Source organism: Acipenser ruthenus, chromosome 2 (assembly GCF_902713425.1).
Source record: "Acipenser ruthenus chromosome 2, fAciRut3.2 maternal haplotype, whole genome shotgun sequence".
Lineage (NCBI taxonomy): Eukaryota > Metazoa > Chordata > Actinopteri > Acipenseriformes > Acipenseridae > Acipenser > Acipenser ruthenus.
In genome coordinates this window covers 40555594-40577994 of record NC_081190.1, presented here as the reverse complement: position 1 = coordinate 40577994, position 22401 = coordinate 40555594, and the positions used below count along the sequence as shown (strand labels likewise).

The 22401-nt window shown below is 40.4% G+C and overlaps 1 protein-coding gene across 1 annotated transcript in view; it reads right to left on the bottom strand.

Moving 5' to 3' along the window:
• The window catches only part of loxhd1b (lipoxygenase homology PLAT domains 1b), a 65303-nt gene that overhangs the window by 20439 nt on the left and 22463 nt on the right, over positions 1–22401 (bottom strand). Inside the window, exons 17-30 of the mRNA XM_058985432.1 lie at positions 20163–20279; positions 19979–20093; positions 18186–18337; positions 16877–17010; positions 15494–15642; positions 14655–14759; positions 10010–10138; positions 9133–9297; positions 8346–8527; positions 7283–7399; positions 2890–3052; positions 2227–2381; positions 982–1191; positions 268–412 (exon numbers count right to left, since the gene is read on the bottom strand). Coding sequence (XP_058841415.1) covers positions 268–412; positions 982–1191; positions 2227–2381; positions 2890–3052; positions 7283–7399; positions 8346–8527; positions 9133–9297; positions 10010–10138; positions 14655–14759; positions 15494–15642; positions 16877–17010; positions 18186–18337; positions 19979–20093; positions 20163–20279 — 2038 coding nt within the window. The remainder of the gene's footprint in view (positions 1–267; positions 413–981; positions 1192–2226; positions 2382–2889; positions 3053–7282; positions 7400–8345; positions 8528–9132; positions 9298–10009; positions 10139–14654; positions 14760–15493; positions 15643–16876; positions 17011–18185; positions 18338–19978; positions 20094–20162; positions 20280–22401) is intronic.

Below are 22401 nucleotides of genomic sequence, written 5' to 3'. Positions count from 1 at the left end.
ATGATCAGAGATTCTGGAAATCTTTTTAAAAGAGTTCCACCCCCCACCCCAAATATGCCAGATTCAAAATAATCAAATATGAAAACAGCAGATTAAAAAATTCAAAATGTATTTTGGATTTCTGCTTTTTGTATGGAGAGGCCATTTGGAACCCCTAATATCATGTGCAGTAAGACCTACTTCATTTATACCGCATGTTCGGTATATTATAGCATCCAATACACAATACTAAACCACTGATTTCAAATGAAGGTGCAGCTCCCTTACTGGCCCCCTCCTCTATGGTTTCATCCATGATGCTCTTCCTCTTGTTCTTCTTGTTCATGTTGCTGTCCAGAGTCTTTAGGCTCAGAGAGGAGTCTTTCAAACTCTTTTTTGAGCTGTTGAGGCTGATCCGTTCTCCATCATAGCCCTGGATAAAAAATAAATGCAAATTGACACTAGAAAGCGCTACTGTGCATGGATTCTTACTTATCATCAGTATCATCTGTATTTGCAAAAGTTTTTAAGTAGTAAGTAGCATTTTTTTTTTCGGGAAAATAAATACTTTTTAGAAAAAAATGACAAATATGTTGGTGTCTCATTTTTACCCATTTAATTGTCTTTTGTATAAAATCAATAACCTAGAGTTAGAAAGGCAATCTATTATGATATAACAAATTAGTGCAAGTAATTAAATACATTTTGCTTGTGGAAATATCTAAAATGTAATGTAGCCGTCCATATTAAGAAATAAAATGCAACAACAGGATACATGTTCTTATTAAATAGATACTATAAAAAAAATAACTTAAAAGTTTAGAGGTGCTGGGTGTCTACTGTAAATAGGAACTTCCATTTTGTAAAATACTCTCAGGTTTAGTTTCTAATTTTTGGAGCAAAAAGCTTTGAAAATACATTATGTAAGGTACTTCTACCACAACCCTTGTTCTCTTTGATTTGTCTTGCACATTTTGGCTCAGAAGTAGTAGTGTAATGCACCTTAACATAAAGAACCCTCTCAATCTTCTTGTCTTCCTTGTTCTTGGAGAGCCAGCGCTCACACTGGAATAAGTATGTCTCCTCTGTGTCCATATCCATAATCTCCACCTGATCCAAGTACCAGTCGGCACTCATCATGGTGTTGTCATGGCGGATATTTAACTTGTAAATCTGCCCCAGATCCACTGCTTCAATTGTAAACTTATCAACCTACACAGGAGAGGATAAACAGACAATGGGGTCTATCATTTTTATCGTTTCCAAAGACAACAAACATAAAACAACAAACTACCTATTTACAGAGCTCATGAAAATGACCTAAACTGTAGGTCACCTTTTTGTTGTATTTGTTGAAAAGAAAATCAATAATAATAATAAAAAAATCTAGAGATTGCTATTCAAATAAACAAGAGAACTACAATTCATTCAAACAATCCCAGAAAAAAAAGACAATTAACATAAGTTGTGGTCTTCACAAGACTGGTTACACATAACTACTGCTGTGAAATGTTATTAAGGTTGAAAACTGTTCTGTATCTTGAGCTATCCTGCAGCAGTTCAGACAGCAGCAGCGCTGGAGGTATTCACAGCTGTAACAATTCACCTTTCCTGGCAGTTGTTGCTATAAGGCAACATACGAGTGACAACTGTAGTTAAACTGCAATGAATGTCATCACAGTCTTATATTGCATTTACAAGTACAGTTACACAGCACAGTCTAATTGTTACTGTATAATTGTACAATTTTACTGAGCTTTTATTTCCGTTTTTTTTCTCCTTTGTGGCAATGTATTAGGAAGCCTGCGGTATGCTTAAGCAATAATACCTGACTTTACTAGGCAGGTAATTGACCACCATGGCAATAGTTTAGACAAGGTCAATCAATTACCTTTCAAGTAATGCCAGCTGCTTTACTATTATAGTTACTAGTTGGAATCTGGCTGAGACAATCTCTCGGGTGTATAATGGTCAACAAGACAGAGAAACATACCCCAATTTGCAGTGACTTCAAAGAGTTTCTTCTTTATCATTCTGCTGCAGCTCTCTTAAATATTTGAACATTATATGCTGCCTTGCTCATGTTCAGTCAACCCGGAACTGTAAAACTATCACAGACACAGCCAGAGAGGTGGCACACTTGAAAAGCTTCACTGGTTTAAAACATGAGGTGCAATGCAATGCCATATCTTTCAACTAAACATATATGGGTAAGGATATATAAACGAACGCTGCCCTTCAGTTTACCTGTCCTCTTTCAAACTTGTTGGAGTTGGTTTCAGACTTTCTGAGTTTCCTCTCTCCAGTGTCTCCCAGATCTCCATAGATGGTGAGGAAAACATTGGCATCAGTGCCGGCGCTGTACACATCCCCAGTGTACACAGACACCGTGTACGTGTGGGCTGGGGGCAGAGGAGGAAACCGAATCATCTTTTGAATTTGAAGCTCAGTATTCTTTAAAACTTGAAATGTAAAGGGAAACTTTGTTTTCCTAAAGTAAAATTCAATCACTCCAAGTATAACTGCTGAATAGAATGCATCTTGGAGTCATTCTGAATAATCTAAACAGTGGTGGATCTAACTTCACCCTTTAACATTGCATTTTTCCTGCTGGTGTTTTTTTCCAGTAATGATTAACTAACAGCCTTAATAACATGATTGAATACAATCTAAATGCAGAGATCTGCGATACAGGAGGTTTCCAAGTTTGGGGCAGAAGCTATAGTTATGCCACAGTGTAGATTATTAAAATAGACCACATGCCTGTCACAAACACACAACATACACAATAACCCATAGAAAAAGTAAAAAAACAAAAAAAACAAACACTGTCTCATTCCTTTAATAATGCTGGCATCAGTCTTTGATTTCTTTGGCTAACAGAATGCTCCATGTGAAAGCAGTACTTACTTTCCAGGGCATCCTCCACAATGCTCTCCGTGCGCTTCAGCGTCCCGTCCCGCAGCAGCTTCTCCTGGATGATTTCTGATGGCACCAACTCCCGCACAATCTCCCCGTCATCTTCGGATTTAGCCAGCCAGCGTTCACAGGGGAAGATTGCTGTCTCTGATCCCTGTGAGGAGAATTAGAATGAATATGAATTCATTCATGGAGCTCCACTAAGACAGCAAAAACACCTCAGGCACCGTGTTGAAGCAAAAAGGCAATTTCTCAAAGAAGAATCCCTTAAAATATATTACAATATATTGACAAATATGACATATTTTCAGTATATATTTAGAGATATATTTTGTTTCCGTAATGGATAAATCAACTTGTATATAAAACTTAGCTGTATGAAGGAACAGTTAGAAGTTTAGTTACACATTTATTACATTTTTGTTAGCTCTTGAGATGTATTGGTATGAATTGAGCTACTTAAAGTAGCGGGGTTCTGCAAAATATATCGTTATACATCCCCACGTGTTGCTACAACTGTTTAAATAACGTACCTGTAATTTCTCTTTTCGTTGTTAACATCCTTATAACTTTTTACACGTATAACTTTCAAGTCTGTTTCAAAGCTCTTTTCAAAATGTCCGCTCTAGTGCACCTATAACAATAACGATCCATGATGTGGTACTTGTTGTTATGCTGTTTATTCTTTTTTTTGTTTTTTTAATAACTTTTCCCGCAGTGATTTAGAGGACCGATCTCAAACCCCAGTGCGCTATAGCGGACATTTTGAAAAGAGCTTTGAAACAGGCTTTAAAGTTGTAAGTGTAAAACGTTGTCAGGATGTTAACAATGAAAAGAACAATTACAGGTACGTTATTTAAACAGTTGTAGCAACAACAGGGATGTGTAACGCTATATTTTTTTGGAACTCCGCTACTTACTCTTTAAGTCTGATTGTTTTTTCTTTGTATTTGGGCTTTCAAAAAGACCAAATTTGTAATAATTTCAATGACACTGTCTGCAACAACTCTGCCTGCCGATTTCTTCACTCATGTCCCTTCTGTGGTGACACCCACGCAAAATCCATCTGCCCGCTGAAACGCACTAAATAACAATCAACCCTGACGATCTCTTTTCCTGTCAACGTGCCTGCTTTATCTGAAGCCCTCAGCCTCCACCCCAATCGGCAGTTTGTCGAATACCTCCTCAATAGCCTCCAACATGGCTTCTCCACCAGGTTGTCCTGCCTTCCGTCTTCCTCCCTCTCCTGCAACAACCTTCGTTCAGCAACGTCAGACCCTCAAGCAGTTGCCTCCTTGATCAAGGCCGAGGTGGACACAGGTTTTATGGTCGGCCCCTTCCCAGGCCCTCCATTCCCAGTGTTTCAGATCAACCTGATCGGCATTGCCACTCGAAGTATTTCTGGAAAGAAACGCCTTATCATCGACCTCTCGGCTCCTCGAGGCCAATCCACCAGTAGTATTAACACTCTGATTCCTCTGGACCAATTTTCCCTCCATTACATCACCCTTACAGATGCCATCAAATTCATCAAGATGGTGGGCCACGGAGCTTGGCTTTCGAAGGCCAATATCACAGACGCCTTCAAAGTCATGCCAATTCATCCCTCCCTTCATCATCTATTCAGGATATCCTGGCAAGGCTCCTATTTCTTCGCCACTTGGCTCACTTTCGGCTTCTGCAGCAGCCCGAAAATCTTTGACATCCTGTCAGAATCTTTATGCTGGATCCTCCTAAACTCATACCATGTCCCGTTCATACTCCTGGACGATTTCCTCCTCATCTCTCCCGCCTCTCATCCTCCAGCCCAAAGCATTAAACATCTCAAAAATCTGTTCTCTACTCCAGCAGTTCCTCTCTCTTCTGAGACCATCTCGACTACCAGCCTCGAATTCCTCAGAATAACCCTCGACACCCTCAAGTTCGAAGCCCGCCTCCCTCCCTCAAAACTCACACGCATCCTTCATCTGATTGCTTCTTTCCAAAGCTCAAGAACCATCTCAAAGCATAACCTTATCTCTCTCCTGGGCCACTTCAACTTCACAATCTGCATTATCCAACAAGGGTGCACCTTCATCTCCCGTCTCCTCGCCCTATCTACCACTACCAAGTCTCTCGACGCCTCCATCATCATCCTGGACGAAGCCCGGAAGGACATTGAAATGTGGTCCACTCTACTAATCCACTGGAATGGTCTTTCAATGTTCTACAATGATGCCATTTCAGCCCCAGACAGACACCTGTTTACAGATGCCTCCCACGCAGGCTTCGGCGGTTTCTTTGGATCCCAGTGGTTCTCCAGCACCTGGCCCCAGGAAATTCGATCCCTTCCTTCCCAGCTGAAATCCTCTCCCCTCCTGGAACTGTACCATATTGTCATTGGCGCCCTGCTCTGGAGCCATCTATGGCCCAGAAAGTCAATTATATTCTTCAGTGACAACACCTCCACTGTACATATCATTAACAAAGGGTGATCCTCCTCCCCTATAATTATGCAGCTCCTTCGTCGTTTCGTCTGGACCTCGGTGTCCAATATTGTTATTATTCAGGCCCGTCACATCCCTGGGTCCCTTAATAACACTGCAGGCCCGGCGTTATGGGCGGGCCTTAGGGGGCCTGGCCCGTCCAGTTCAGGTCCAGTGCCCCCCCAGTTTCAGATTCTAAATTGATTCAATACCGTCAGCTTCAAGTTCTAGCAGTAGATGCCCGCTGAAATGTCTCAGCACCAACTGTGAATCAAATTTAAAATCAATCCGCACAAGTGCTGGCTTTTTCTTTTTGACTTGCTGTATTTTTAACCAGCCAACCAATCCTGTACCTGCAACTGCCGAGAGCCAATCACAGACTGTCAGCTCGACTGGAGCGCAGACACAGCATCTTTCAACAACAAAGCAAGACGCGGACAGTTCCGTAATATTGCTCAATTCATATGTAGATTCAGGAGGTTTTGGCTGAAGTTAGAAACATGGTGAGTTAGGAGGCATTTTAGAATGGTATTTAATGAGAGATTGTATTGGTACTTCAGACTCCATCATACACAGACTGTCCAGTAATTACTCTATTCATTTCTTAGGCAATCTCCAGATTATAAATACGGGTTTAAAACCCTAACAAGTTAATAAAACATTTAAATCGATTTGCTAATTAAAAATGCATTGTTTTTCTCTTTATATGTATGTCATCCTTGTTTTTTATTTTTAAAAAATGACACTGCTGCTGTACCCTTGAGCAAGGTACTTTACCTAGATTGCTCCAGTAAAAACCCAGCTGTATAAATGGGTAATTGTATGTAAAATAACAGCAGGTGTAATATACTGTACAGCAGTGTAATATACCATACAGCAGGTGTAATATACTGTACAGCAGGTGCCTTATATTACAGCAGGTGTAATATACTGTACAGCAGTGTAATATACTGTACAACGAGTGTAATATACTGTACAGCAGTGTAATATACTGTACAGCAGGTGTAATATACTGTAAAGCAGGTGCCTCATATTACAGCAGGTGTAATATACTGTACAGCAGGTGTAATATACTGTACAGCAGTGTAATATACTGTACAGCAGGTGCCTCATATTACAGCAGATGTAATATACTGTACAGCAGGTGTAACATACTGCTGTACAGTGTAATATACTGTACAGCAGGGTAATATACTGTACAGCAGGGGTAATCTACTGTACAGCAGTGTAATATACTGTACAGCGGTGGTATTTATTGCTGTTCAGATCATGCTGTGGTGAACTGATCTAGGAAGAACAAGTACAACAGACTGCATAAGTCAAGCAGACTGAGCTTTCTTTGACCTTGTATGGAACCACATGCACTCATGCTAAGGTCCTCTTAAAGACAGGAAAGAACACCATCACAGTAGGATAGGAATTTTGAGATTGAATATGTCATGACATGAGAAAAGTAAATATTGTAATGTACATAATGGACCCTATTCACAAAACTGTCCATTTTGATAAATTAAATCAAGTCTGCAGTTTCTAATTTTTTTTTTTGTGTCTCTTCTCATTTTTCATTTTCATTTTTCAAATACCTTAAAATTAAGTATCAGTTGCTCACTTTTTCCACAAACTTGTGAGTGTGTTTGTGCCTGGTGGGGATGTGCCGTACGCCAGAATTCATTTGTTGCATCTGAGGTTTCCAAAAACTGAAAACTGTGAAATATTACTCACGCATTTTGGTTTTTAAAATATGTTTAGATGGCATATTAGGCTATTTGAATTCTGTGTACATCTTCTCATTTTAATTAATCTGTGGTGAAATCCACGTTCCATGGAGCCTGAGGACATAGCTGGCTCAGTGTAGTAAGTCGAAGCACCTTACTGGCATACTGAACCTGTGAAATCACACATTAGACTGCATTGCTTACTTTTCCCTTAGGCAGAAGTCTCCTGATTTCCACTCTGTCTAAGTGCCAGCCAGAGTTGATTCCCTTCCCGTCGTGTCCGATTCGGATCTTTTCAATAACGTCACCAACATCCTCCAGCTGTGGACACAATCAATACAGAAATTATCCACAAAAAATATACAAAAACTCTTACTTAATTTGAACTCACAGGTATCGGATTTGGCAACTCCACTTTAACATGCAAGGCAGAAGTAAGAAAGCAATATGAGCTAAACAGCTATCAATTTTTACCATATACTTGTGGAGCTCTACCACTCTAGGTCTGATTGAACAGGCTCCTATCTTGCAAGGCTAATTAAAGGACCATAAATAAATAATGAACGACAATATTCTCTCTATATATTATACATCACACTAAGTGGCGCTGTTGGATTATTATACCTCACAAAAACCTCTTGAGTACAGATGATAAATATACATTTACAGTGATTGCTCATTAATAGAATACCATCTTACATTTTCCTGTAATGCTTAACATACTTTTGTTTCAAACAAAATATACACAAGGTTTATCACACTACTAATACTGCACTGTTACCAAATGTACCTAGTAACCAGACAAGGCTCTGCTTTTTGGTATGGCATAATGAACTGGGCACAGAGAACATAAGAACATTTTTAAAGGCCTTTAAATTCAAAATGTCGCCAAAAAACTTACCAAACCAGAAATATGCAAATCTAGGAACTTTTAAGTACTTGCCATCTTCATTTTGCTCTTATTTGTTTTAGGATTTAAATTGGTGTTCTTCTTTGAACTCTGAATGGCTATCCACAAGATGTCGACACTGCATAGCAATGTCACTTTGAACTCCTGTACCGTGAATGCATGGATGCTGTTTGCAGTACCTTGGATGCATGGTACAAAGCAGGGCATTGCTGTAACAATGCAGTTAGAAATATGAAAGGTTCTTAACACTAACTTGTGTTTGATATTAGAGATGGGATCTACTTCTGGTTTAATGCTACAGATAGAAAGTTTGCATAACACTCTTGAAAAACAAGTCAAACCCAGCAAGCAGCGTACCTCTACAATAAACTTATCAGCTGCGCCTCGCTCAAAGTACATGCGCCTTTCTCTCTTGTTGACACACAGTGATTTCTGCTGAGTGCAGATGCTGTCTCTCCCGTAGAGGACAATGAAAACATCAGCATCTGTCCCGGCACCATAAATATCACTAGTGTATGTGGTGATCTCGTAAGGCACAACTGTAAAACAAGAAAGCTTTTCAAAGGTAATCTTTAACAGATATAACACAAGAAAGTTCAAAACGTATATACCCAAAGATTATGCACTGATGTTAAAGTGTTCTGCCACAATTGAGTTTTATCTTAAAGAAATGCTTTATATATTTTCCTAACAATAATATCATGTGTTCCATGCAATTCTGCATGGTTGCTTCTGCTTATATCATTATTCACCATGCCATTCTAGCAAAAACTGGTTATTGAAATGGGAAGCCTATTAGGGATGTGCTGGACTCTGAAGCCTGTAGGTAAAACACTGAAGACGGTGCAACACAGTTATGCTTCACCACCTCACTTCCCCACAGTTTTTACAGGCGATTTAATGAAAACGCTGCATAAGTACCCAACAAAACATCAGTAATATTCATCGCAGTCATTGTTTGCTGTATTACTTTCCAGAAGTCACTATAAGGATAGACACATCTTATTCAAATGTATTCCTAGGGTTAGTATCTATCAGAATTTGTATTTAATATATTAAAATGCATACAGTCTTCATATTCTTCAGACTTACTGGGCCTCAGTATGTTTGTTGAAAGTTGGACTCTATAGTCTCTAAGCCTTACATGGATTGTATTCCTGAGTCTGCAGGTTTGCAGGAAAGAGATCCCTCTCAGTCGCTCCGTCATCCTCTCCTTTGTCCAGCCAGCGCCCGCAGGGGAAGCGCAGCTTTTGACCCAGTGAAGGAGCGTCAATCTCCACCCAGTCCAGAAACCAGCCCGACGAGTTGCCTGCAAGAAGCCAAGGCATCAAAGACTTGAAACAGCAGGACCAGGACACAACACACACCTGTGAGTCTCTGTATCCTAATGCTGCCTCAAAAACATTGGCTTGGGACGGTATTTCATCTAATAAAAAACACTGTTTTGGGTTGCATATAACATGCAACCTGTTTAGATTTCAAAGCAGTTTATTGTCATTTATTTCTCATTATAAGGTGCCTGCTGGTGCAGTGTGCTGCAAAGTGGATTTCAGCTGCTGGGCAGATTTTATAATATCACACACAGCAGGGATTTAGATCATGCATTTGTTCTAATTGCTGCATTAAAATAAAACTAGGTGTAATTACATTCTAGATGTACTCTTATCTTATCTCAACTTCTTCCTGCAGTACTAATGACAAGCTAAATCAGTGATTGACAACTACCTGCCAGATTCAGGATTTGTGACTGTGTTTGACATGTACCTCCCGCTGCCTTTAACAAATGTCAACCCACCGAAACAGTGGAGAATCTTTTGGATTCCTATTACAACCATAAAGAATTTATGTGAACACAGCTTTCAAACAAGCTTTCAGCTGCAGGTACTGGGCTGCACATGCCTGTTCTGTGTGTACTGTATCTGTCTGGTATACCTCACACAATGTGTATACCATGTCAGCATTATTGGGGCTGAACAACATATATTTGAACAACTGCTATTACAACTTGAGGTTCATCTCACCAAGACAATCGTGCCCGATTCGTATCTTTTTCAGCATCCCAATATCCACAGCCTCCACAGTGAACTCATCGATCTGCCCTCGCTCAAACTTGTTCTTGTAAGTCTTAGAAGCTTTGAGGTTAACAATTCCTGTAAAGATAATGGAATACGAAACAAAAGATGATGAAGTACCAGGGAGAATAAATAAAAGTGATTTCACAGAGAGGCAACAAAAATCCATAATCAATAACACTCGACAGGGCATGCAATATGCCACGCCTCTGATGTGTGATGTGTTTAACACACCAGAGAAGTCAGTGCTTTGCCGCAGCACATCGACATGTTGAAGTTTCACCCTTACATGTCCTGCGGAGGGATGCTTCCCCAACAGGACAAACACTTTCTTTGTGTCAGGTGCCTGGAATGCAGCACGCCTCCTCCGCCTTAGCAGATGAGAAGTTCTGCTCAATCTGCCCAGCGTCCCAGCCTTGCACAGGAGGCTCTCAGAGTTTATGGGTGTGGCTTCCTCAGCCAGCTCAGCTGAGCCCTCTGCAGCGTTGAGGTCCCCGTCCTCCCCCCTCCTCCACCCTCCTCCACAGCATACCCTGTGCACAGGCTCCAGTCCATCGAACTTGGTTTGCGCGTATTTTCACGTCCCTATTCATAGTGCACAGGAAATCTCTCCGCTTTGCCTTTCAGGGAAGTATCTTTGAGTTTTCCATGCTGCCATTCAGCCTCTGCTTAGCCCCATGCACAATCTCAAAGTGCGTGGTAGAGAGTGACATTAAGACTGGACTCCCGCGGGACCCGCAGGACCCACGGGATTCCCGCGGTACGGGAAAACAATTGTGTTAAATTTTGCAGGACGGGATGGTACAGAAGTGAAGCTCACGGGAACGGGTGAGACCGGGAAATAAAAGAAATAAACCTCTCAGGACGGGCAAGAACGGGATTTAAGCTTCCGGGAATGGGAAGGAACGGGACTACTCTGCCACCAGCAGTCGTAAAAGAGCATATGACACAGAACTTGACTGTTACCATAAACATACAAAATAATATTAACAGGTCTCACTTGAACATATAATCACATTAATGTTAACAAATTATGTTTAATCGCACTACAATGAATCAAATAATACCCGGAAACACACAGAGGGCGATCTCCATTTCCTGGTGTGGGACCAGAAGACTGTGACCTCAGGCTCCTTGCATCTGCAGTATGGCTGAAAGCGACAGTGACAGTGAAAGTGAGAGTAGCCTAATTTTGATCAGTTTCAGACACCTCTTATGAATGTGAATTATGTAGTGATGGATCTGATGTAGAGAGAGAGAACAGGGGTTGTCTCCTGTATAAATTTGAGCCATATGCCTCCGTATCAGAAGGTTCAAACTCGGAGAGAGACTCCGACAACACCAACGCGAATGGACCAGTGGGACAGCAGATGTCCGTGGAGAATCAGCATCTTGGCAACGCGGTTAATAAAAACCCTTACGTTTAACATAGATTGATACTTAAAATATTTCATATTACCCATAATTGTATAGTTACTGTATGTCAGTCCTTTATTCAACAATATTGATACATGAATTACACCGTGTAACAATTTTTTTTTTTTTTTTTTGTTCCTGGGTAGTAAGTGTTATTTCCTAATTGCTTATGCTTCAAAAGTATAGAAAATGGCTATTATTCCCCACAAACTTTGCTTTTGTGACCAGGACAGTGATATTTTGAAATGTACCTATTTCCAATGAGAAAACGGGCGAATTTGTGTCTTTTCGTTCACATAAAGTCAGAAAAAAATAACATATGAATCCAAATTAACATGTATTTATACTAAAGTAATACAAAAATGACTACAAAAGATTTAGAAGTGAGTAGTTTTTCGAGATTTACGATTATACTGTAAATCACTTTCACGAATCAACCCACAAATGTAGTCTCCCATCATGTTCTCGTTATCTGTCCTTCGTAGCGGCGTTAAAAGTCCAGTATATCCTGGTGGAAGCGCTCGCCTTGCTCCTCCGAGTACGCTCCCATGTTCTCCTTGAATTTATCAAGTTGAGCATCAAGGAAATGGCCTTTGGGACAGCAGGGACACCAAGGCGCACTACCGCAGGCGGGACTGGCCACAGCGGACCGAGTTCTCTGTGGGGAGGAACAACGTCAAGTGGGAGCCACTGGTGGACCACCAGGAAGGTGCTGATGCCACCACTGCACATCAAATTGGGCCTTATGAAACAATTTGTCAGAGCTCTAGATAAGGAGTCGGCAGCCTTCAAGTACCTTCAAGACTTCTTCCCTAAGCTGTCTGAGGCAAAGGTCAAACCCGGTGTCTTCGTTGGACCACAGATAAAGAAGATCCTGGAGTGCAATGAATTCCCCAAGAATCTCACTAGTAAGGAGAAAGCGGCTTGGAACAGCTTTGTCGCAGTGGTTCGGGGCTTCCTGGGCAATCACAAGGCCGAAAACTATGTGGAGCTGGTTGAGACTCTGGTGAAGAACTACGGCACAACAGAACATGGGAGCGTACTCAGAGGAGCAATGTTGTTTTTTTCTGACTTTATGTGAACGAAAAGACACAAATTCGCCCGTTTTCTCATTGGAAATAGGTAAATTTCAAAATATCACTGTCCTGGTCACAAAAGCAAAGTTTGTGGGGAATAATAGCCATTTTCTATACTTCTGAGGCATAAGCAATTAGGAAATAACACTTACTACCCAGGAACAAAAATTGTGTTACATAGTGTTATTGATACTAGCAGAATAACCGAACGCTGTGGATTGCTATTGGCATGTATTTAACATACCTTTCTATATATATATATACGTATGTACAGTACATTAGGGATGTGCACATTTTCGGTTTTTATGATTATTACCCCTAATCATAATGCAGAGATGTCAAAGGCTACGATTTGGCCGTAGCAGCTACTATTTTTTGGAGGAACTGCTTCGACGCTAAATTAAAGGGGTATGTATAATACTAAGATTTTTAATAAATGAATAAATACATGATGGATACTCCCTAAACGTTTATGAAATATTATTTCAATACCATGTTTTTTTTTTTGTTGCTTATTTTTTTTAATTAATTAATGGCTCATAATACTGTATTTCACTGACAGTTTATTGTGGCATTGACATACTAAAATGTCCTAGCCGGATTGCTTAGTAACTGATTTAGAAACTGAAACTGCCGCACAGAACTGTAAACAGTTGTTTTTATATTACTGAATTTATATATTACATCATTATATTGCACATTGTGCTTATAAAGACCCTATGCTTGCACTGTATTTTTTTCTGAAAAAACAAAAACTAAAAACAAATTACTAGTAGTATACCGGTAGTGTTTAATGCAAAACCCTATAAACCCTAATTTTATACATGAACACGAAAATATCTTTACCTCCAAATAATAGTTGATCTCTGTTTATCACGGGATGGGATAGGATGGGATGGAACAGGTTTTTTTTGACAGGACAGGATGGGACAGGATTGGAAATGATTACACTTTCATGGGATGGGATGGGACAGGAACATTTTTGACAGGACAGGATGGGACAGGACTGAAGTTTCATTCCCGTGTCACTCTCTAGTGCGTGGATGCCATCCTAACCGCCTTGCGGCTGCAAGGAATCAGGGTGTTGAACTACTTGGACGACTGGTTGATCTGTTCCCAGTCGCAGGAAGGAGCAGTGGCCCACACGGCGATCGTGATGGAGCATCTGGCGAGACTGGGTCTTACCCTCAATGAGGCCAAAAGCCAATTAATACCAGTGCAAAGTATGGGCTACTCCGCATACATTCACCAGGATCTACCGACTTAATGTGGTAGATCCCTCTATGACTTCATTAGGCACAAGGGTACTTGAGGTTGCACGCTCACACCACAAACATTTCCCGGTTCCCTGAAACAGAAGACGACCAAAACCTTGCGAGGTTACATCACTCGCATTCGCGGGTTCGATGCAAAAGAGAACGTGAACTCTGCGGAGTGACTACTTATTCCCTCGGTAGGCGGGACTGAGAACGTCACTCCCCAGAGTGGCCTATCTGCAGCTCTGGCATAAAATGCTCAGTAAATACCTGTGGCAGGCATATCCCAAAAGTATTGGTTATTGGTCGTCTTATCTTTCAGAGAACCGGGGTTACATCCGTAACCTATTGTTTTTAATTAGAAAGGAACTTGTTTTTAAAACTGCAGAGACCTTCCTTTCCACATCTCGTAAAGTAAAATCTAAATATACTTTGCAGACGAGGCTTATCAACGTGTTGGATGAGAGTATTATCTGGTTCTATTATGCAAGGATGGTGCTCAGTGCCATCTTTAGCTTTAAATATAAAGACATTGTTTTATCCAGCAAAATAAAGTACACATATAGTAAAAATAAAGTACAGGAAAATACTGTACAACTTGGAATGGTGTATGGATATCAATGTTATGGGGTCATGAGATCTTACTAGTGCAGTTGTGGTGGGATTTGTACATGGGTCTTGAACAATCACAGGACTTGGTTTGCCCCAGCCATTCTGTACATCTGTTATAATTTTTTTTTATAGGATTATAGGATTGGAAATCCATTTTTTTCATGTAAAAAATGTGTCTTTTAGCCCAGTTAAGCCTTTTTTTATATTTTGCTCAAGCAAACGAATACACCCTACCTGTGTCATCCTTATCGCCATACAGGGTAATGAACACATTAGAATCTGTTCCAGCATACTTCTTGTCTCCAGTTTTGACTGTCACAGTGTAGGTTGTAGATTGAGCTGTAAAAATACCACATCGTAGATAAGTAGAATTGGGACACTGTTTAGTTTATAGAGGGTGCATTTAAAAAAAAAAAAGAAAAATCTTTATTTTTAGTGCTCTTGGGGCCAACATCCCAATAAGCAAAAACACACTGGTATACTGAATGTAATATAAATTATGTTTAGACACACAAGTGAGTTTTTTGTGATCTCTATCTGAAGTTTCATAAATATTATCTACTGTACTTAGACAAATTCAACTGAAAACTCCCATCACCTGAACATTAAATGGCACAGATCAATGATTAAATAATGTCTACATAGAAAACAGCCCTTTCAATTAAAATAAGCAGAAAAGGGAAATCTTTAAGACCTCATAATGATTGAATGTGGTTTTAAGAGAAATTTATTTCAGCAGTAATATTGATATCATTGTATTACAGTAAGCTTGAGATTTGATTGCCCTCACTTGGAGCCTGGAAAATACAAAAAATCCTTTAATTTCAATTAAAATCACTGATGCAAACAAAAACAAAAAGCCCATTAACCCTTTAACAGCATATACTGGCTAAACTCACTGAATAACACAAATAAGCCTGCATTAAATGGTCACTATATCGATCAAGGGTGGACAGACAGACCTTCTGGCACATCAGCATCCAGTATTAATCAAGCTGGTACACAGTTAGACCTCAAGCCCTTTCTGGAATGCTGCTTTTGATGTGTCGGCCCCATACTCAGTGACAGTCTACCTTTCTGCTCCAGTCCGAGAGTAGCCTGAGACTGCTCGTCACTGTCTGAGTTCTTCTTCATAAATGCCTCATCTACAGGAACCAGCTCTCGGGCTATCTGCCCATCATCTTCATCAGTAGCTAACCACCGCTCACATGGGAAATAGTACCTGAATTAAAAAAGATGAGCCATTTGTTGAAGTGTCAGTACAGTAAAACCTGTCCAATCCGGTGTTGCTTGTCACCAGAAAATTGTGAAACTGATGATAAAACTATTTAAACACTTTAAAGAAAAAAAAAACCTTTATTACTGTACAATAATGCCTCAGCAAAATCTTTACCTGTTATGAGCACGAGCCTGTTTAAACCATTCCCATAGAAAGACATTCAATTGCCGTACTGTACCTGCATGTTGGATTCAGGCACTTTGTACTGGCATTCAGATTGTTTAACTGTGTTGCTTTTAAGTAGGCATCTTCTCAGAATGTCTGAAATGCCTTGCGATTCTGAATTTTTCACTAAGCTTTTATTGTGCTGGTTTTGGTAAATGTTCAGCTTTTTTGATAAGCACATATTTTCTTCAGCTTTAAATTGCATTGACATTTACACATTTTATTTTCTGTTGAACAGTTACACAATTCGGAATGGCACCGGCAGAACATGAGTATATACACAAAGTTTTGCTTTTGTTTTGTTTTTTATACTAGTTTTACATTTAGAGAAGGAAACTCACATGACCCGGTGCCTGATTTACATTGATTTTAGACAGAATAGAAAAACCATGCTGGATTCCAGAATAGTTAGGTGCTGGATTGTAGACAGTATCACTCCATTCCGTTCAGCAGGGATTTGGTCGTGACCCACAAATCATGCCGAATGCTACAGAATGCCAGTTTGTAGAGGGGCTGGATTCGACACGTTTGACTGTATGTATAAAATGTTGGCATTTAAAAATGGCTTCTTCTAAAATGCATGTTAATTTTAGATAATGCAAACATGTGGCTGTTATATGCAGCTGATTTATGTTCAACAGTTTTCCTTTTCTTTTTACAAAACTCTTCGGAGCCAAATACAGCCAAAAAGAGTAGCTACCAAGATCTATAATTACCATTTGTTGCCACCAGGGTGTATCCAAGGTGTGCCTTTTCTTCTTTCACAAAACCATTTTTAAGGGTTGTCACTCTGAATCTATGTGTTTTATTTATTTATTTATTTGTTTTATAAATTAGCTATACCTTTACGGTTCACAAGATCACTTTTATGATCTGCCACATCAAGAGTCTGCTTTGGTGTGATAATCTAATGCCATCTCTCCCTCACACTGGCACCCGGTCATTTAACTCTTTATATGTACGAATAAAAACAAGCACCGTTTCCCCGCATAGCCTGCCTGTCTGTACTTACGTAGTATCATCTTTGCCATCTATAATTTCCACTCTGTCTAGGAACCAGGCAGCTTGTGCTTGCGAGTTGTCATGGCGAATTCGCAGCTTCTTCAGCAGCCCCAGATCAGTAGCTGGGATTGTAAATATATCTTCCTGCAATGCATAATAACAGCTGAGTATGATATTCTGACAGCTGCTCTTGTAACACCAACACAAAACAACTACAACGGCCGTTTCATTCCCAGTAACATTGTATTTCTACCAGGAAACCTTCACTGGTAAAATATAAAACATAATTCAATATGGCACCATTAAAGGTGTAGTAGTTTTCTAAATTCAATTTACTGCAGCCCAAATCAAGTGGGTAATTCAGGCTCAATTGGACTATGGGGAGGGGGGAGGTGTTACTTGAACCCTTAAGGCCTATTTACACCAGATGCATTGCAACAAGCGAATGTGTAGTATGAAAAAAAAAAAAACATGTAGTTTTAATATGAACCATTCACACTGCCTGCGATGTGACGCTGTAACACTGAACTGACACTGAAACGATGCGAAAAAAATAGGATTGGTGTCTATTTTTGTAATTTTGTCGCACGGCAGCTAGGGAACTGACAAAGGAGGAACAGCTTCCTTGTGTGCCTTTCAGTAAACAATGGCAGAAGAAAAGAACTGCATTGTTGCGGTTCAGAATACTCGGAGCTGTACAATAAAGGACACAAAATTATAAAGACACGGCAATGAGGGAGAACATCTGAGAGTCCATTTCCAGGGAACTGGATATAGCTGGTGTGCATGATTCATTTACGTTTAGCCAAAGTATCATTTTATCGCAGGACAAATCGCATAACGTCCGATGTTAATGACCTTTACAGTATGCAAATGGTTTACATCAGATAAAAAACATCCTTGCCACAAGCTTTAAAATGATAGCAACATTATTTGTCTTTTTCATCCCCCAAATGGAGAAATATTTGGTCAAAGGTCATGGAAATGGCCATTTTTACCATCTTCAGACACATTTGTGGGGCACGAGTAACCCTCTTCCCCATCCCATTCAGTTCAAATATCAACAACCACAAATGAAGAAGCACATTCCCCAGAACTTGATCTACTTCCGCTGGAACGACCCAAACAGGAAGTGAAAAGCACAGTCAGACTTTCAAAGGGAAATCAAATTCAAGTATGAATGCCTCACCTGAGTATCGTGAGAGATTCTTGACTTTTCCTCTGTAATTGTGTTTGCTGACACAGGAAGAAGCCTCACACATTAATACTAAGCTGAACCACAGCAACCAGACACTTCCAGCCCCTGCACAGCACAGTACCTGTCCTTTCTCAAACTTATTGAGGTTATTCGACTTCTTCAGGTGCCGCTCTCCTGTGTCTCCCATTTCTCCATACACATTAATATACACATTGGCATCTGTTCCAGCGCCCAACACACTCCCTGTGAACACATGGACCTCGTAGGTGTTCTCTGCGTTAAATGATAAGAAAAATCGACAGCTCTGGTAAATGATAACTTAAAGGTTTGTTCTTCTAATCAAACTAATTCAACATCATTCGATTAATATATCTGGCTTTTTACTCTGTCTCTATATATAAATATTTATATATTAGGGGTTTTAATCTTGACATTTTCTATTGATTAATTAATCATCCAATCTATTAATTGATTAATCACACATGTTTGCTAATTATAAGAATTGTATTGAAAGACAATTACAAGTAATACAAACTACTTCTAGACACATGTCTGTGAAACCAATTTAGGTAACATTTATGCTTGTGTCCCCCGGGTCTACAGTAACTTGATTATGGCTTTGCCGATTATACAAACAGGAATATAAACTAATATTCTTGCAAGTCTGAAGAACTGTGGCACACAACATCACTCTCTTAAAGCTACAGCACCTCAATTATAAATCAGTAATACAACTATAACACAAACTGTGTTTTAATTATTACATTTTGAATTTGGCTTTTAGATCATATGTAACTTACACTATCTACTTCAAATATTTCATAAGGCCAGCTAATGTTTACTATACATATATTTACTTGTAATTAGACAGTTTGAAAATATTTGCTTACATGTGATTGGAAGTCAGTCAAAGTGAGTAATTTACAATATTAACTTAGAACAATTAGAAACGGAACTAATTATTAGTTCAGTTAAGGGTCTAGTTAAGTAATTGAGAGCTCAGTTGGAATGAAAACCAGCAGACACAGTGGGTCCTCAGGACCGGTTTGGGAACCACTGACTTACAATATTAACTTAGTTTGTAATTGCTGTTAGTGGTGTTATATGGGTTGGGAGGGATCACACCGAGCTCTTTTTAGTTTGAACATTTCATTGGAAGGGGAGGGAGGGAGAGAACTAAAAATGGATGGTTTTCTTGTTCTTTTTGATCAGTGGTGCTGAGGATGGGTTAAAAAGTATATTGTACTTTAAAATAAAAAAGGGTAAGGTGTGTGTCTGATTGTTTGGAATGTCAAGATGTATTTGTTTATTTGATTCACTCTTGTTTGCATGTTTTTATCAATTGAATAATTGGATTCATAATAAAGTAAAAGTACATTTAAAAGTAAAAAAAGAAAATGAGCAATAAGCAAATGTTGTAAGTTGCAGTCTTTTTTTTCTTCATTTAGAGATATTGTGAAATATTGAGTATAATTACAAGATTAATTAATCAATTATTTTTTAATCGATCAAAGCCCACAGGTGTGATTAATCAATTAACCATTGTATATATATATATATATATATATATATATATATATATATATATATATATATATATACACACACACACACACACACACACAAACACACACACACACAAAAGTTAGTTATATAGGCCTTTACTCAAGGATGGAGGATAGTCTGATTGATGATTCTGTTTATTAGTTTTATTATTTTACTGGTTGGATAGGGACATTAAAACCTGCAATTAACTTGTCACCAAACACTGAGCACTTGTGGCTGCTGGCACCAGGAGGCTACTATCTACTCAAGTGTCTGTAGCCTTAAAGCCATTTACTGCTGTATGATAAAAGTATAGCGAAATGTTGTGAAGCATAGTTAAAGTGTCAGTAAAAGAGAAGAAGCACCCACCTTCCAGGTCTTCACTGTCCTCTGGCAACAGCTCCACCACCAGCTCCCCGTCGCCCTCATCCCTGGCAAGCCAGCGCTGGCACAGGAAGGTGTAGGTCTCCACCACCTCCTCGGGCTGGCCCCCCTCCCCTTCCTCCTCCGCTGCCTTCTTCTTTTTCTTCTTCTTCTTATCCTCCTGTGGCACTATCGAGGTGGTGAGGTGCTTGATGATGACTGACTCCAGGTACCAGCCGTCCATAGCACCCTTCCCATTGTGGCCGATCCGAATCTTGAAGAGCTTGCCAATGTCTGCGGCTTCCACCTGTGGGTTGAACAATATTGAATTCATACATTTTCTCAGCAGTAATGTTAGACAGCAGTGCTTTACTGGGCAAACTTAAACATCTGGTGCTTTCAGTTTGGTCTACTGCCAAGACTTCTGTAGCCACTCACTGTATATGAGGTTTCCTTGACAACAGTAGAGAAGCTGGAAGCGTTAATCAGTTCATACGTCAGGAAATGGTTAGGAGTTCCACGTTGCCTCAGGAGTGGGACTGTATGGTAAAAGGATACTGCAGCTGCCAGTCTCAGCTCTAACCGAGGAGTTTAAGTGCGCCAAGGTCCGACTGGAAATTACATTGGTAGAGTCACATGACGAATGTGTGAGGGAGGCAGCACCTGTGTTGAAGAAAGGAAGAAAGTGGGCGGCAAAGGAAGTTGTGGAAGATGCAAAGGCTGCCATTCGTATCAGTGATATCATGGGGCAAGTACAAAATGGAAGAGGGGATCTTGGTCTCAGTTCAGCTCCTCCTACATGGCAGAAGGCAGCCCCAGCCAGCTCCTCCTACATGGCACAAGGCAGCTCCAGCTCAACGGAGGAAGCTGGTAGTAAACAAGGTGCAAAAGCAGGAGGAGAGGATGAGGTATGTAAAGGCAGTTTCCCAGGCTAAGCAGGGAGAAAGGACAAATGGGAGAGTGTGGAACAATGCAAGATCGGTTGGCAAGATCTATGGACAATGGAACAGAGCAGAATCAGTTCCTCATCAGGTCAACATATGATGTTGTCCCCTCACCACAGAACCTTAACCTATGGGTAGGAAAGGATCCGTGGTGTCCTTTGTGTTCATCAACAGGTACATTAAGACACATTTTGACAGGATGTAAGGTGGGTCTTAGCTAAGGACGGTTTACTTGGCATCATGACCAGGTGCTGCGGTGTTTGGCCTTAGCATTGGAAGACAAGCGCAGCATGACCAACAGGTTGCCACCAATGCCAGCAATATGTGACACATGAAGAACAACATTCCTCCCTCCAGGGGAGCAACCTCCAAGAAAAGGTATTAAAACCAAAACTCGTCTAGGACAACTGGAAGCTGCTAGACACTGGAAAATGCTGACAGATGTTGGACAATGGCTTATTTTACCTCCGTTGTCCGATTGCCACCACTAACCTTCGGCCTGATATTGTCTTGTGGTCTGGATCAGCACACCTTGTTCACCTGGTAGAGTTAACTGTGCCATGTTGCCTGTGGATGAGGCGTATGAAAGGAAGAAACTTCGGTACCGTCAACTAGCTTCTGAAGAGGAACAGCGAGGATGGAAATTCCAGGTTTACCCAGTGGAGGTGGGTTGTTGAGGATTTGTGACACACTCCACAACCCGGTTTCTCAGAGACATCGGATTCAGTGGTCAAGAGTTGCGACACATAGTGAAGAACTTAACTGAAGCACCAGAGAGCAGCAGCAATTGGCTCTGGTTGAGACGAGAAGATTCTGGTTGGACCTCAAGCACAGTAGAAATAAAAAAAAAACGTTGATGTAAAGGAAGGTAAATAAGCTGGGCTTAGCTGAGTGGGGGACGGAGGGGGGGGGGGGGGTGATGCTGGGATGCCAGAATCACTGTCAAGCCCTCTTGAGGTGTCGTGGGCTAGTCGACGAAACACCAAGGATGAAAGGGGCCCACTTGAAGGCCCCAGAGAAGTAACCTACTCAGCTCAGTCCAGACGGCTGTCATGCTGATGCGCTAGGGAGGCTGCACTGTGGTTGATCCCTGGAGCCTGCATTGCAGCCACTGTGTGTACTGATGTGCCAGGGAGGCAAAAATGGGCTGATCCCTGGAGCCAGCATTACACTTCAGCCATCAACACCAGGCAGAAGGCTATCTACATCATCATATGGAAGGAAATGCAGATGGATCACATTAGTTTACAGTAAAAGCAGAAGCTGATTCCAATATCAGTATGAGGTTTTAACACCTACTCTCATGTAATGGAAATCTATGATAATCAAATTGCATGCCTGCCAGGCTGTACACTTTATAAATATATTTCAGATCCCAACAGGACAGCTGTATAAATAGAGACAAGGCATGTAGGTTATGGAAGATTTTAAAAGTATAGGTAACCTGTACACTGTAATTCTTAAAAGGAAAATAAGGTTAGCAGT